The 14,967-nt window shown below is 42.0% G+C and overlaps 1 protein-coding gene across 1 annotated transcript in view; it reads left to right on the top strand.

Moving 5' to 3' along the window:
* The window catches only part of LOC124776610 (proteasome inhibitor PI31 subunit), an 83,321-nt gene extending 74,844 nt beyond the window's left edge, over window positions 1–8,477 (top strand). Inside the window, exon 5 of the mRNA XM_047251683.1 lies at window positions 8,264–8,477. Within this exon, the coding sequence (XP_047107639.1) occupies window positions 8,264–8,414 (151 nt within the window). The 3' untranslated portion in view covers window positions 8,415–8,477. The remainder of the gene's footprint in view (window positions 1–8,263) is intronic.
* The last annotated feature ends 6,490 nt before the right edge of the window (window positions 8,478–14,967 follow it).

Genomic DNA, 14,967 nt, shown 5'->3' with positions numbered 1-14,967 from the left:
GGTGCAGGCTCTTAGCTCTTCACGAGACACAGCCACAGGGCCAGACTCCATTCACAATCAGATGATTCAACACTTGGATGTTCCCCAGAGGCAGTAGCTGCTTAGGGTCTTCAATCACATCTGGCTCACGGGTGCTTTTCTGTCGCAGTGGCGAGACAGTATATTTTTACCCATCCTTAAACCTGGGAAAATCTCATGTCTCTCAATAGCTACTGCCCCATTAGCCTTACAAATGTGCTTTGTAAACTACTTGAAGGGATGATCAATGCCAGATTATGCTGAGTACTCGAATCTCCGGGTCTTCTGTCACTATATCGGTGTGGCTTCCGGGTAGGGCGATCTCCAACTGACCATTTATTTCAATTGGAATTAGCCATCTGACAGGCTTTTACTCACCGCCAGCACCTTGTAGCAGTGTTCTTTGACCTACATAAGGCGTATGACATGGCTTGGTGCCATCACATTTTATTTACCCTCCATGACTGGGGCTTCTGTGGTCCCCTTCCAATTTTTATCCACGAGTTTTTATCGTAGCGCCTCTTCCGGGTTCGAGTTGGCACCCCTCAGATTCAGGAGAATGGTATCCCACAGGGTTCTGTGCTAAGTGTCACGCTCTTCCTCATTGCCATAAATGGGCTTGTGACCTCTGTTGGGCCTCTGGTTACCCCGGCGTTGTACGTTGACGATTTGTGCATCTGGTGCAGCTCCCACTCAATAGCGTCTGCTGAGCACCAGCTCCAAGGCGCCATCCGACGGGCCTCTACGTGGGCCACCATCCATGGCTTCCAGTTTTCCTCCAAAATGTGGGTTATGCATTTTTGTCGTCAACCCACAGTACACCCTGATCCAGAACTTTATTTGGGCAACAAGCTCCTTGATGATGTAACACAGTCCCGTTTCTTGGGCCTTATTTTTTATAACAGGCTGACATGGCTGCCCCACATTCGTCACCTAAAGACTACATGCATTCGGAAGCTTAATACTCTCCGCCTACTGGCCCACACATCTTGGGGTGCAGACTGTTCCACTCTTCTCCATATTTACTGTGCTCTGGTTTTGTCCACACTTGATTATGATAGCAGCTCCTTCCACTTTGAAACTCCTTGACCCAGTCCATCAGTGTGGGGTGCGTTTGGCTATTGGTGCCTTTCGCACTAGTCTTGTTGATAGTCTCGTCACAGAAGCAGGGATTCCCCATACACACATCTGATGGAGCCAACTCCTCGTTTCTTACGCAGTCGCCATTCGCCAGTTCCCTGACCATCCTGTATACCCTCTGCTCTTCACCAATGAGGGATGTCTCCCTCTTAACACCCGCCCACAGGTGGGATTGCCGGTTGGCATGCGTCTCACTACCCTCTGTCTGGATCTCCATCTGCACTCACTGGACTGCGCCCCGTGTCTTTCCTCCTGTAACTCCCCCCCTCTTGGATGGTGCTTAGACCATGGATTAGGACAACTCCTTTCCAAAGTCCTAAGGTATCTGTTGCTCCTTGTATGTGCCATCCTTGCAGAGTTCCAGGGAATGGTCAGACTTGTCATGTCGAAACCTGTGTTGCTTTTTACACCACTGTGAGTTAACATTGCAAGAAGTCTGTATGCAGAATTTTAGCTGCTGACATGACCTGGAAGTCTGTAAACAATTTTATGAAGTAAGACATTATTGTCGCATGGTTTCCGCGCTTATAACTGCCTCTTGTACAACCCTGACCTCTCTCGCTACATTATACCAACACCATCTAGGGACAAGGTGGCGTTAGCTATGTGCCACTCTCTTGCCACAGCAGTGATAGAGCTGATTCCCCCAGTGAAAGCGATCATATGATAATTAAACATTCGTTGACAAATATGGCTGATATATTATCTACAACATTCTTTCCAAACAGCTATGAAATAAACACAAATAAATATACGGTTTAGAACACGTCCAAATTTTATTTCTTGTAATTACCGCAAAAATGTGAAATATTGATACAATGTTCAAAACATAGGTTTTTTGTGCACCAAGAACATACAAGCAAAGATGACATATGACAGCCCTGCGAATCACAGATGTTGTTAGATGTCCGTAGACAAAACTGGGCTGGTGTTAGGAATGAATCAGGTCTAGTATCAGTATATTTCGAGGAGTGCCACGCAGTCTGTCTCTTCCTATACTGTGAAAAGTACAAGTCAGGTGGATTTAAATGTTTCATGCCCAATGTAAGAAATATGGGCATGTCAGGAGTGTATAAGTATTTTTTGGATTTAAGGGGATTTATGTTTTGACCTATTCCAAAATTTATTTTCTATAAATAAATCAATTGACACAAATAGAGGTGCTACATAAAAGACAATTTGTATTACTACCTTTCTGTGGCCAACTGTCATACAGACTGAGTAACCATTTAAAAAAAACCACACATAATGTACATGTCACATATAAACCTGAACATTCACTGTCATCTCTCTTCATACATGACATTAATACAATATAAAACTTACACTAAAACAGTGGCTCGTATAAAATTTACTTCTCTGATTGTAATGCTAGCTACATCGCACAGACAGGAAGGAATTTTAAAAGACAATAAAGAACACACAGAATTAAAAAGAAAATGGGTAGGAAATATATCCACCAATATCGTGGTGTACAGTATTGAAAGTTCCTGTATCTTGCTACTAGTGCATGTGAGTGTAAGCGTGCTTGTGCCAAGTATGGTGTCGCTGTGCGTGTGTGCTTGAATTGACCCTCAACTGTATCAGCATGGGCTGGCCACTGGAGGCGGCCTGTGGAAGGTGAGTGTGCAGTGCAGTCTCTGCCACCCCATCTGCTGGCAACATGCACATATAAATGCATGGAGCAGTTCTGACTGACTCTCTCTATGTACATCCAGTTCTACTGCTCACATCAGTGTGTCTTGTTACGTGAGAGGCTTATTTTTGTTGCTGTTGAGAGGTTTATGAATAAAGCCATATTTGTTTTTACTGCATGATTGGCAATGAGTGAATGGTTTCCATGTGTGCAGTTTTCAATTGTTATTTCATCAAGTTAGTCATTATGAATGCCATGCTGCCGGCCGTGACTAAACAGTGTACTTCGGCAGTGACCACTTTGTCAGCTTCCGTTGACAGACAGGGTACCGTTGCACCGGTACATCCACCCACTTTTCCTCTGTATGATAATTCAACTGAGGATTTGGAAGCCTACAAAAAAAGATTCTGACAGCATTTTATGGTTTTTGGTGTGACAGACTCAAAATTTCTGAAAAGCCCTCCTCTTGTGTATCCAACTAAACACCTAAAACATATCAATTACGGTGTTAGCGTGCCCCTTTACAAGAACCAGCAGCTCTTACTTTTGATCACATGTGCAGTATATTGTCCAACTACCATTACAAATGAAGGCATGTCATAGAGGCACAAGTTGAATTCTATCAATGCCTCAAGAAACTGGGCATACTGGGCTCGGGCAGCAGAACTTCACGGCCTTAGCTTACTCAACCCCATAATGACTCGTATCCAGACTCTATGTTGTGCAACACAATTATCTCTTTAGCTTCGGACAAGAGAGTGCGCCAGAAAGCTTTACTCTGTGGAAACCTCCCAGTTGCAGAAGTATTGCAAATAGCACAATCTGTTGAAGTTTCTTGGGCAGTGGGTGACCAAATTGAAATGTTGGGTGATGTGGCAGTAGTGTCACAAGATGTGCCCACTCGGACGACAGATAGCTTGCGTGAGGAAATGGCAATGGTAGCTGTAAACAGGCAGGACCAGTGCCGAGCAGACAAAGGCCAGCCCCACAGGCACAACCGCCACAGCACCTGCATCAGCATTCTCTGTTTCTGTCGTGTCCTTTCTGTTTTTTATCCAGTATAAACGTATGGTGTGCACTGCCTTCTGAGCTACTTGTAATAGTTGCCAGAAGAAAGACCACATCTCTGTGTGTCGATTGCCAAAGGTTACTCAGGATATGCACATGAACATAAACTGTGTTACTCCAATTCTTGTGACTTCTCTCAAGCTGTTTATTGAGTTAAAGTGTTTTTCATCAAGTGCTCCAGCTACAGGTTGACACAGGTGCTGCAGTGACATTATTGAATTCTCAAACCTATGTGAGTTTAGGTTCACTGCCATTGACACTGGTCACACGGAATCTAGTCAGCTATAACAAACAGAACATTGTGCTATTGGCACAATTTACAGCATCTGCCTCTTAAAAGTCAGTGGTTCATTCCTTTACATCTTTGGTGGTTGCTGATGCCAGTGTTTAGAACTGGTTCAGGATGGACACATTTCAGATATTTGGATTTTCTGTCACCTATTTAGTCCACCTTTCTCCAATCAGGTACCATATTCTCAATTGGAAACACTGTGTGAAGAGTTTTTGGACTTGTTTTTGGAAGGTATAGGGTGTGCTATGAATTTTTCTGTTCATATTTCTTTGAAATCCACAGCTCGGCCTCAGTTTTGTTGTGCACACACTATTCCTGTCACCCTGAAAGATCAAGTGAAAGCAGAATTGGACAGACTTCAACCATTAGGGTTGGTGAAACCTTTTACGGCTAGTGAATGGTCGCCTCCACTGGTTGTAGTTCGGAAGCCATTGGGGAGACTTTGCCTCTATGGTGACTTCAGTACAGCTGTCAATGCACTGTCAATTGTGGATATGTATACTCTTCCACGCAAGGAGGAACTGTTGGCAAAAATTTTGGGTGGCCAGTACTTTTCTAAAATTGATTCGTCAGAAGCATATCTGCAGGTGCTTGCGGACAAAGAGTCTAGGCAAGTTCTGGTTTTGAATAATATTCTTTTTGGTCTGTATCAATATTTGTGCCTTCCTTTTGGTGTGGCTAGTGCTCATAGTATTTTCCAGTTATTTTTAGAGCTGTTGACTATGCCTATCCTGGGTTGCATTAATTATCTGGATGATATTGCTGTCTTAAGAGTCCACAGGCTTATGGTGTAACCTCACAAAATCTGTGTTTTCAACCCTCTATTGTTAACTTGAGGTCTTGTGAGATGGGGTTCACCGTCTGCAAGATCACATCTCCACTGTTACGTCTATGCCTCTCCCCTCATCCATGCAGGAGCTTCAGGCCTTCATAGGGAAGATAGCCTACTAACATAAATTCCTGCTGGGGGCAGCCACATTGGCCACCCGTTTCATTCCTTGTTACACAAGAATGTATCTTATTGCTGTAGCCTGGACGGCGAATGTGCTTCTCAAATGTTGAAATCCAAACTCCTCTCGGCTCCTTGTTTAACTATGTTCTCTCTGGACCAACACACTGTCCTGGCAACTGATGCCTCATAGTATATGGCCTTGACACAACCCTAGTGCACTGATATTCTCATGACTCTGAAAGAACTATTGCTTATGCCTCTAAATCTCTCTCTCTGGCCCAGCAGTGTCACCCTCAGATGGGGAAAAAAAAGAGGCTCTTGCTGCAGTCTATGCTATCTGGAAATTTTATGGTGGTTTTTTTCCGTGTTTCACCCTTATTACTGACAATGAACCCATGGTTTCCTTGATTAACTCTCACACTTCCTTGCCTGACAAGACAGCTGGGTGCTCTTCTTGTTTTACTCAATTAAAAAATTCATTTTTGACCTATGGCTAAACATGCCAATGCAGATGCGTTGTCCGACCTCCTTGTGGATCCTTATTGTGACTTTGATCATGAAGAATTGCTTTGCTTCCATCTTGCTATTGAAACACGGGCTGTGGTCAAGGAATTCGCACATAGCAGCTGCCGTGTCCACAGGCCCAGTTCTCTGCCAGATGGTTCAGTCAGATAAACTGCAAGGTTGGGCTTCAGACCCCCTGTGCAACTAGTTTTCCTTATTGTATTGCCTCTCCGTGTTTGATGGTGTTTTGCTAATGTCCACGGGAGACCTCTCTCCCAGAGCAGTCACCCACTGCCTTACAGCAAGATGTTCTACACCTTCTCTACCAGGACCACTGGGGAGTTGGGTGCACTAAACTGTTAGCTAGGAGATATCTTTTGCGGGCAGGGATTGATGGCAAAATCATCCATTTTGTCATGGTTTGTGAGCAGTGTGCCAAACAGACAGCTCCCAGGGTGTCCCTGTTCCCTTGGTTCGCTTCCTTCCAGCCATGGGAATGTATTCATGTAGACATTGCAGGTCCCTTCTTTAGTTTCTGTTGATTCTCGATTGTGCAAGCATTTGCCCAGTTGCCTTACATTCTCCAGTATGCATCAATGTCAGCTGAGGCCAGAATTCATATGCTTTTGAGGGATTTTGCTGTTGAAGGGTTGCCTTGTATTTTAGTTTTCGTTAATGGACCCCAGTTTGTTTTTCCCACCTATCAGTTATTTTGTTCCCACCACTGCATTTGTCATGTTACTGCGTCACCATTCTACTCTTGATCAAATTGTGAGGCAGGACGACTAGAGTGTATTTTCAAGTCCCAAATGAAAAAGTTTGTTGTAGATTGTTTTCCAGACGGTGCCCTTCTCCGTTTTCTTCACCACACTGGGATCACTGGTGTGAGCATGAGTGTTTGATCACCCACTGCTGTATTTGCGACACCCCTACAGCCAACGGGCTTTTGGCATGCCACTTTGATCAGTTGCGACCCCGCTCACCACTGGAAGCTATCAGTTCATGGGTTTGGCTTCCATCACTGCAGTCTGCCCTCCCACAGCCTGCTTCAGGCTCCTCGTCACCTATCTCCTCCACATGTGACACCGTGGGGTTCGAGCTTCCCGGCGGCAGGCATTCTGTCTCTGGCTTCGGGTCCATTGCCGCAATCTGCTGTTCCAATTGGGCCACCTCCACCTGCCATCATTGCCTCAGCCATCATTGCTGATGGGTCCAGCCCCCCTGTTCTCTGTGCTGGAACATGCCCGTTGACGACGCAGGGATGGTGATGACACCTCTCCAGTGCTGTCACAGGGTGCCGCGCGGGCCCAGCACCCTTGGGCATGCCCGCCCGTTCCAGCCCAGTGCTCCGGTGCCCGGCTGACACATCGTCCCTCCACTCCATTGGCAACGGCTGCCAATGCTCCGGATCTGATGGTGTCCCTCTCTTTGGGCTGCTGGCATCACCTCCATTGCCTGGCTGCCCACTTCATATGAGGGAGGGTGTGCTGTATCGTGCTGCTAGCATGCCAGAGTGTGAATGCACCAAGTGTGGTCTCACTGTGCATGTGTTCATGAATTGGTCGCCAACTGTATCAGCATGGGCCAGCTGCTGGAGGCCACCTGTGGGAGGTATGCCCATGGCATTGCCTCTGTTGTGTCATCTGTCAATGACTCATGCTTATATATGCACAGAACAGCACTGACTGACTCACTCTATGTTGATCTAATTGCACCAGTCATATCAGTTGTTCTGTGTCTTGTTATGTGTGGATTCATGAGAGGCTTATTTCCATTATTGTTCAGGGGTTTATGGATAAAGTGATATTTGTGTTATTTGGATCAGTTTTACGTATTACTTAATACAATGAAGAAGTGGTACTCTATGAACATAGATGAAGAAACAAATCTACACCCAAATGGACAGATGCTCAGTGAGCAATGCACACGTTAAAGCATCAGTTTTGTGGACATCTGCTGGCCCATTATTGATGACTTTCTTAAAGTTACTGCGCAACTGTACAGCTGTACCTAGATGTTTGTGATCATGCTATGTAAGCAGTCCACAATGTGCCCAAGCTACCGTAACAGTCTCTGCCTTTTCCTGTTTGAAACTTTGCATATTAGAGGAGATAAATGTAGACGTGACTTGAATTTCCCCGTCGTCTACAACTATTTTAAACTTTTGTTAGGTATAAGAAACTGTTTTTAGCCTTTTATTTGTAAAACATACAATTTTGAATTTCCAAATATATCAAAACATAAATCATCTTAGACCTAAAGAATACTTGTAATGTAATAAATTATAGTGTCTCAAAACACTCATATGGCTCATAATATCATTGGACAAGTGACATTTTAAATCCAACTGACATGTAATTTTATCATTTGAATGTTTCTTCTCTAGAGTATAACATGAATTTTATACTCTGTATGTACTTATACCTATGTAAACCTTATTTTATCATTTTCTATTATATACAGTGTGTATGTATATCACATTCATGGCAATTTTCAGAACCACTGGAAATGGCCTAATATAAAGGTTGAAACTGATAGGTGACTAAATGAAGTTCTATCCAGCAACTGGAGGAGTTTTTCATTAATTGTACAAACTGATGCAGAATCAGCACATGGAGAAACTAATGATATTCCATTTTCCATATATTTACAGAGGTGCTGTGCCTCCTGGAGCAAGGTTTGATCCCTTTGGTCCTCCTGGGTTGGGCCGCCGAGGAGGTCGAGGCGGTCCAAGCAGAGGCGGATTCGGCATGCCAGATCACGATCACTTACCTCCTCCAGGATATGATGATATGTTCATGTAAATAAGTTGATTCATTTGTAAAGTCATATCAACAGTTACAATATATGTTATACCTTTTCACTAATGTGCTTAATTTATTGCTGTTGCTGAAACACTGTTCCTTGTGGTGATATACGTAATACACCATTACCATGCAACTGCCATTTGCACAATGAAGTTTTGCTCAATTAACCTTTTCACTGCTGAGTGTGCCATAAAAGTGTGTGTATCTGTGTGTGGTCAGGCTGCTGTGCTCATCGTGATGGACATGATACGGCACTGAGATCTGCAGTGTAGAACCATCATCATTGCAGGCTTTTATATATTTATTCTCAACAGTAAATTCTTAAAATAAATTGTGCTTTGAATAATCTTTATTATTGAAGTTTCTAACTCTAGGTAATATTACAAAAAAAAAATTACATGTCCGAAAGTTGTGTGTGATATGTTTTGAAATAATGCACAACACGCAGTCCAGTGTCACATTGTTTACAGCAATAACATGATTCCTTTCATATTGTGTTCTTGCTGCATATGATGCATCTACTTACATGTCAATCCTGATGATTCACCAGTGCTTGGAAAGTGCCTTTTTCAAACAGCAGTGGCTAATCTTCATCTGATTGATGACCTCCTGATGCTTTCTTTTATTGGTGTTATGTCTCTACCATTTCATTTCATGAATGAGGCCGAGATGAAATTCAGCAGTTGAAATATTCTTAACACTATGACCATTTTAAATAACATGGGAATTTAGCATGCACATCTAAGGAGTGAGAAACATGTTTTTTGGGCTATTTTAATGTTTTGCAATCACATTCCTCTAATCTAAGTAGCATGTCGCTTTTGTCCACTGCAACTGTAGATTCATAATCAACCCACATTTTGGTTGAAATGTTTCAGTCAACTTGATGGTCTATTTTCCCAGTTAATTTCATTTCAGCTGTATGTTATGTTGCCAACACCTATACATCTTTTTTGTTATGCTGCTTCAAAGCCATACAGTGTGTGTTGGCCTAAATTCCATCACTTGTTTTTGCAATTTGACTTCAACTTTTGTTGAAACTTTCCTGTTCTTGCGAATTGTACCTGCTGCATTTATTCCTCTTTCATGGAAGACGTATTGGTTAATGTACCAGTTGTCCACATACAGCATGTGCCTTGTCCCAAATAAGGTTGCAAAACAGTTGTCACTATATTGCCAGTAACTCCTAAATAGTCTTCACTGTCTCCTATGTCACACTTTGCACTAGTACAAACTAAAAAGTTAAGTACCAATCCTGTATCAAAATCACAGAATAAATATTTTTATACCAAAGCGTCTTTTAGATGGAATGAACAGTTTGAATGCCAAGGCTCCCTTGAACGGTAGGATCGATGCAAACTCCTTGGAATGGAGTGACCGCGTTTCTGAACATTCCAAGTGTGAAACAATGATATTATTTTGTCATCTTCAGCAGACAATGTTAGTGTAAAAATGCAGCATTTGAAGTAACAATAAATATGTCACAAGACATTATTTCACCAATAATTGGAGTTTTGAGGTGAGGATCATTTGACCAATATTCATAATATTACAGTTTTTTAGTTACTGCTATGAGAAGAGTTATGGCTAGGAAATAACACATTTCTGCATGTATCATTGCAGGCCTTCAAACGGGTTTTCGTGTAAAGAGTTGTACTCTGTTTAATGTAGTAGCAGTTAGTGTCATCCACAATAATTGAGACCAGTTCCTCTGAACAGTGCCTGATAAACTTTTAGTGCACTAGGGTTTACCGGAAGTATGAGAGTCACACTTAACGTACTGTATCAAAATCATGAAGCCTGGAATTCAGCTCCTTCCTGTATCACTGAAATTTCCCCATAAACTTTTCTTCGTCACTGGGGGGCATGCTATCTTCAATACTACTGCCCGTCATACTTTTCAAAGGAAAAAGTGTGCAATGAGAAAAATTACATCATGGCCCCCGAGATGTTAAAGGATGAGACACAGTGTCCTCAATTTCAGAAAAAGAAAGGTCACTTTCATTTCCAATTCTGATGAAAATATGTTCTATTTCCTTATCAGACAGCATGTGTTTGTACATTTGCAAATACAATGACCCAATACAAAGCATGCAGTGATGCTGACAAACTACCACTTCTGCCATCAGTGTCACAAGTAATCCTACAAACTGCAACATCCGGCCACCCTCTGACACTAACATCGCCAAGTCCATAGTAACAAGGCCGACCCTGCATTGAAGTGGGACAAAGGCCCAAAGAAAATCGTTATATATAATCTCTCTCTCACACACACACACACACACACACACACACACACACACACACACACACACACACACACACACCCTTAGCGCTGCTGGAGGCACGTTGACTATGCACCGGCATAAGTCGCTAGCAGTAAAGGGTTCATTTCCAAATGTATGGTTGCAAACCTTTCTGTATTACATATGCTGCAAAATGAATTTATTGACTTTAATTGGCAAGTGATTGCCCTTCATTGACTTGTAATGTAATGTAGGATGACTTTCATGAGCTGGAATGTACAACAGGCCATGTGCATTGGTGAGCCATAACATTATGAAATCCTGCTGAATAGCATGTGGGTATGTCTTTGGAATGCAATACAATAGGAATTCTACATGATATGGAGTCAACAGTTCCTTGGTACATTTCTGGAAGTACATGCCACCAGATGGCTATGCACAGGTCATCTAATTCCCGTAAATTATGGGCTGGTGGTTTGTGGGTGCAGAGTTGGCATCAAGTAGCGTGACTGATGTGTTCCATTAGGTTCTGGTCAAGCGAATTTGTTGACTTAAACCTCAGTGGGAGTTTACTGCCATGTTTCTCATACCACTTTAGCACAGTTCTGGCTTGTGACATGAACAGTTAACCTGCTGGGGAAGACATCAACTATGGGGGGATGCAAGTGATCCAGAATATTGTTCAAGTAGTCCACAGCTGTCATGATGCCTTCAGGTACTACCAAAGGTTTGAAGCCCAGATGAATTTACCCCTTGACATATTATCCCCACCACCTAAGACTGTGGAATGGTGCACGTTTTGAGCAACTATTCACATGGGCAAGTACATCTGGGCACAACCAATGACTTGGTGCATCAAACCAGGCTCCACAGTCCTGTCTCGATTGCCCTGTGTCCACTGCTGTCATAATTGATAATATTGTTGGATCCACATGGGAACATACAGATGTAGTGTCCTGTGGTGCCCCATGTCAACAGTTGGTGCTGAACAGTGTGCTCCACTACATATTGCTGCCTATTCTGCATGTGATTTGATAACTGGAATGCGGAAAATGCCTAGTAAAGAACATACATTTGTGTTTACATGTTTTGAAATTTTATGACAAAATTTTTAGGATATGAACAGTTGGTTGAAAAACAAGATATTATTGTAGATGTCACATGATCTGATGGTAGTACCACATTAAAATGGCCCCTGCTGGAAGTTGTGTGGCCGCGTTTGTCTTGCCATGTAATTCACTTGGCTTTGCATTGTTTTGTGTACCACTGAAATGCTGAGCATCTCACTACATTTTACTTTGTATTTTGCAGAACACACACATTTTCCACACAGCTCCATCCTGTATCAGGTAACACAACTTCTCCAACCCTTCCATCAAACCAGCACAATTACATGAACTAACTGCCGTCCATCACTGATTTACAGCATTAATGAAAATGGTGCAAAAAGTAATGAAATAGTAAAGTGAGGAATGAAAGCCTTGCTGGTCTGAAGAAGTAACATTCATAACCATAATAACAGAATACAGATGACATTGCACTTTCATCTGTGGGTGATACACTGGGTGAAGAATTTGGCTGAAAGATAACCTCAAGACAGTGGGGGAGGAGAGAAATTACAGTCCCTTCCACCTCATACAAGGTGGGTCTTCCACACCAGCTGGAAAGGGCTTGATTCTTATTTCATATAGATGCGACTTGTAGGCATACTAATTAATTTTTTTCTATTTACACACCTTACAATGGAATTGACTGTAACTGGCACTTTCAGAAGAATCCAACTGGAATTTAGTAAAAGATGATATTGCAATTTTATCGGAAGTCATGTTCTTTGACTCAAATAGGGAACTACACTTTGCAATGCAGGTTTTTAATCAGACACTCCAAAAGAAATACAAAATGTATGTCTGCTGTTCATCCCACAGTATTGCCCCCTATAGAAATATGAAATAGATACACAACTTTCAGAGAAACTAACTTTGAGAATGTTATGAAACTTTTGAAGGTACGTAGTCCCATTTCCTCCTTGAAAATGAACAAGCATTGTATTTTGTTTTCGATTTGTTTTGCAAAAACTGCATAAAATACTCAAAAGCTATTGCTGAATACCGTGACACTCCCAATTCAGCAGAAACGTGATTCAAATCATATTGCCAGTTGTGACTTAGGTTTCTCCAAATCATTTTAGATTAATGTTGGAATGATATCATTGAAATGGGCAGTAATGAAAAATAATTACATATTCTAATCTGCCATCATTTCATCAGAAAACAATGGTAAGACATTCTTTCTCTATCCAAAAGAAATTATTGATGGTTTGCACAATGGAGAAAATTGTGTGTGTGTGTGTGTGTGTGTGTGTGTGTGTGTGTGTGTGTGTGTGTGTGTGTGTGTGTTTAAAACAGTTTTTTTCTGATCAATCACATTTAAAAAGTTTTCATTCTCAATTGAAAAACAGTGTTTTGTTTAGGTTATTAAGGAGTGGTTTTTTCATCCAATTTTTTATCTCACCTACATGCACATTATCCATGTATTATTGCTTTTGACACAAGCTGAGACTTTTGGATATAAGGAAAAACAAATCAGACTGCAGTAGCTTTAAAATGAATTGCTTTTAGAGCTAGAAGAAAAACCATTAAATGTAATTTCAGGCCACTGATATTTTAAATATGCAAAGTGAAACATATGCTAGAACAAACATGCAGTTTCGAAGACTGTTTTTGATCATCTAAAGTCTTAGTGCAGCAACTATGATCATCATCACTACATATAGCAGTTCTAATTTTCATTAAAATGATCTAGTACACCCGACTTTTCTGCTTGTACAACAAACCGTGGAAATGCGGGAAAATTGCACTCCCAACTCTTTATGCTTTCAAAGGTAAAGGTCTCTCTTGATCGTCAGCTTCTGAGGGAAGTTAACCTCCTGGTGAAGCATCTCCTAAAGTGAAAACTACACACCAATACAGATTAGATGTAAAGAAGATACTTTCAAGAATATTCTGCACTTTCCATCCAGTAGCAACATGAGGCTTTAGTTGGGTCTCAAAGTCCATTAAGAGCTCATGTAACAGAAGGTGCCCAATACCTAAAGTTTGATTGTGTCTTAGCCTACCAATAACAGACAGAAGATGTGCACCAGGAACAACCTCATCTGCAAGCCGACAAAAAGCACATTGGGAGTACAGCCCAGCATCTTCTGCACATTCGCACTTGCTCTGTGTTTAATTGCTGTGGACTTCACTGCACTAGTCTGGAAGAACTCTGCACCTGCTAACCAAGATAATATAGCTCTTAATGTGAGAGGCCATTGTCATAGGGTGTCTCGAGACCAATCCCAGATGACCAGATCTTTCCACTCGTGGAAGTAGCACCTCCAGATATAAGTTGACAGTTAACAATAGAGAATGAAAAAAAAAGAACCAAGAAAGAGAACCAAGGCATCCATTGTTGATAACGTACACCTATCCACCACGATTGAAATCTAGAAAACATTTCCTACGTACAACTACTCCAATTTCAAGTTCAGCAGGCAACTACTCCAATTTCAAGATCAGCAGAAGCCTGCTGAACTGTGCTGTAGAGAACAAAATCTCCTGCAGGATTATGGACAGTAAAAGAAGTTACTACAGGCTGCCGTCTCCAATATAGGACCTGATAACCCTCAACAGGTTGAGAACAGGGGCTGACAAGGTGCAAGACTAATTGGAGGAAGAGGGGTATCAGTGATGATGTGTTATGAATGTCAGGCAAGGCAGGAATCTTAACAGTTGTTTGCCCATAACAACCTGAACAAATTCTATGACATGGAAGATTTGTTTGCAATGAATAACTGTGCCACTCTGGTTGCTGAACATTAGACTCGAAGTGTGGAATACTCTGTAATTAATATTAGATTGTAGTTATCATATTTTAGTGTGCTCTGCTCTCAACAAATTTGTAAAAAAGGTGCCAACTTCCTGAAATCCAAGTAATCACGGGTGAACTTAGCCAGCTTCAATGTGACGAGTGAAAAAGAGTTTGAGGAACATCTTATTCGACGAAACCCCTCAAGAGGTCATTCAGTGCCAGTCAGGATCATGTCAGCAGATACTCTGGGCCTTTCCATTTACTTGGTTCCTGCTGTCTGGAGGAAGTTTGTAACAAGGTGGGTATAGTGTACTTGTGCATAATTGTCTCAAAAGATTAATCCATCACTGAAATTTTGACTTTAGAGCCAGTCAGTAGTTGGAGGATCCCATCCCAGTACTGCTTGCCTCAAATTAATCTCTATACTGGTGAAAGGTGGCCAAACAAGACAGCAA

The sequence above is a fragment of the Schistocerca piceifrons genome, chromosome 2, assembly GCF_021461385.2.
Source record: "Schistocerca piceifrons isolate TAMUIC-IGC-003096 chromosome 2, iqSchPice1.1, whole genome shotgun sequence".
NCBI lineage: Eukaryota > Metazoa > Arthropoda > Insecta > Orthoptera > Acrididae > Schistocerca > Schistocerca piceifrons.
This window is presented reverse-complemented; position numbering and strand designations above follow the sequence as displayed.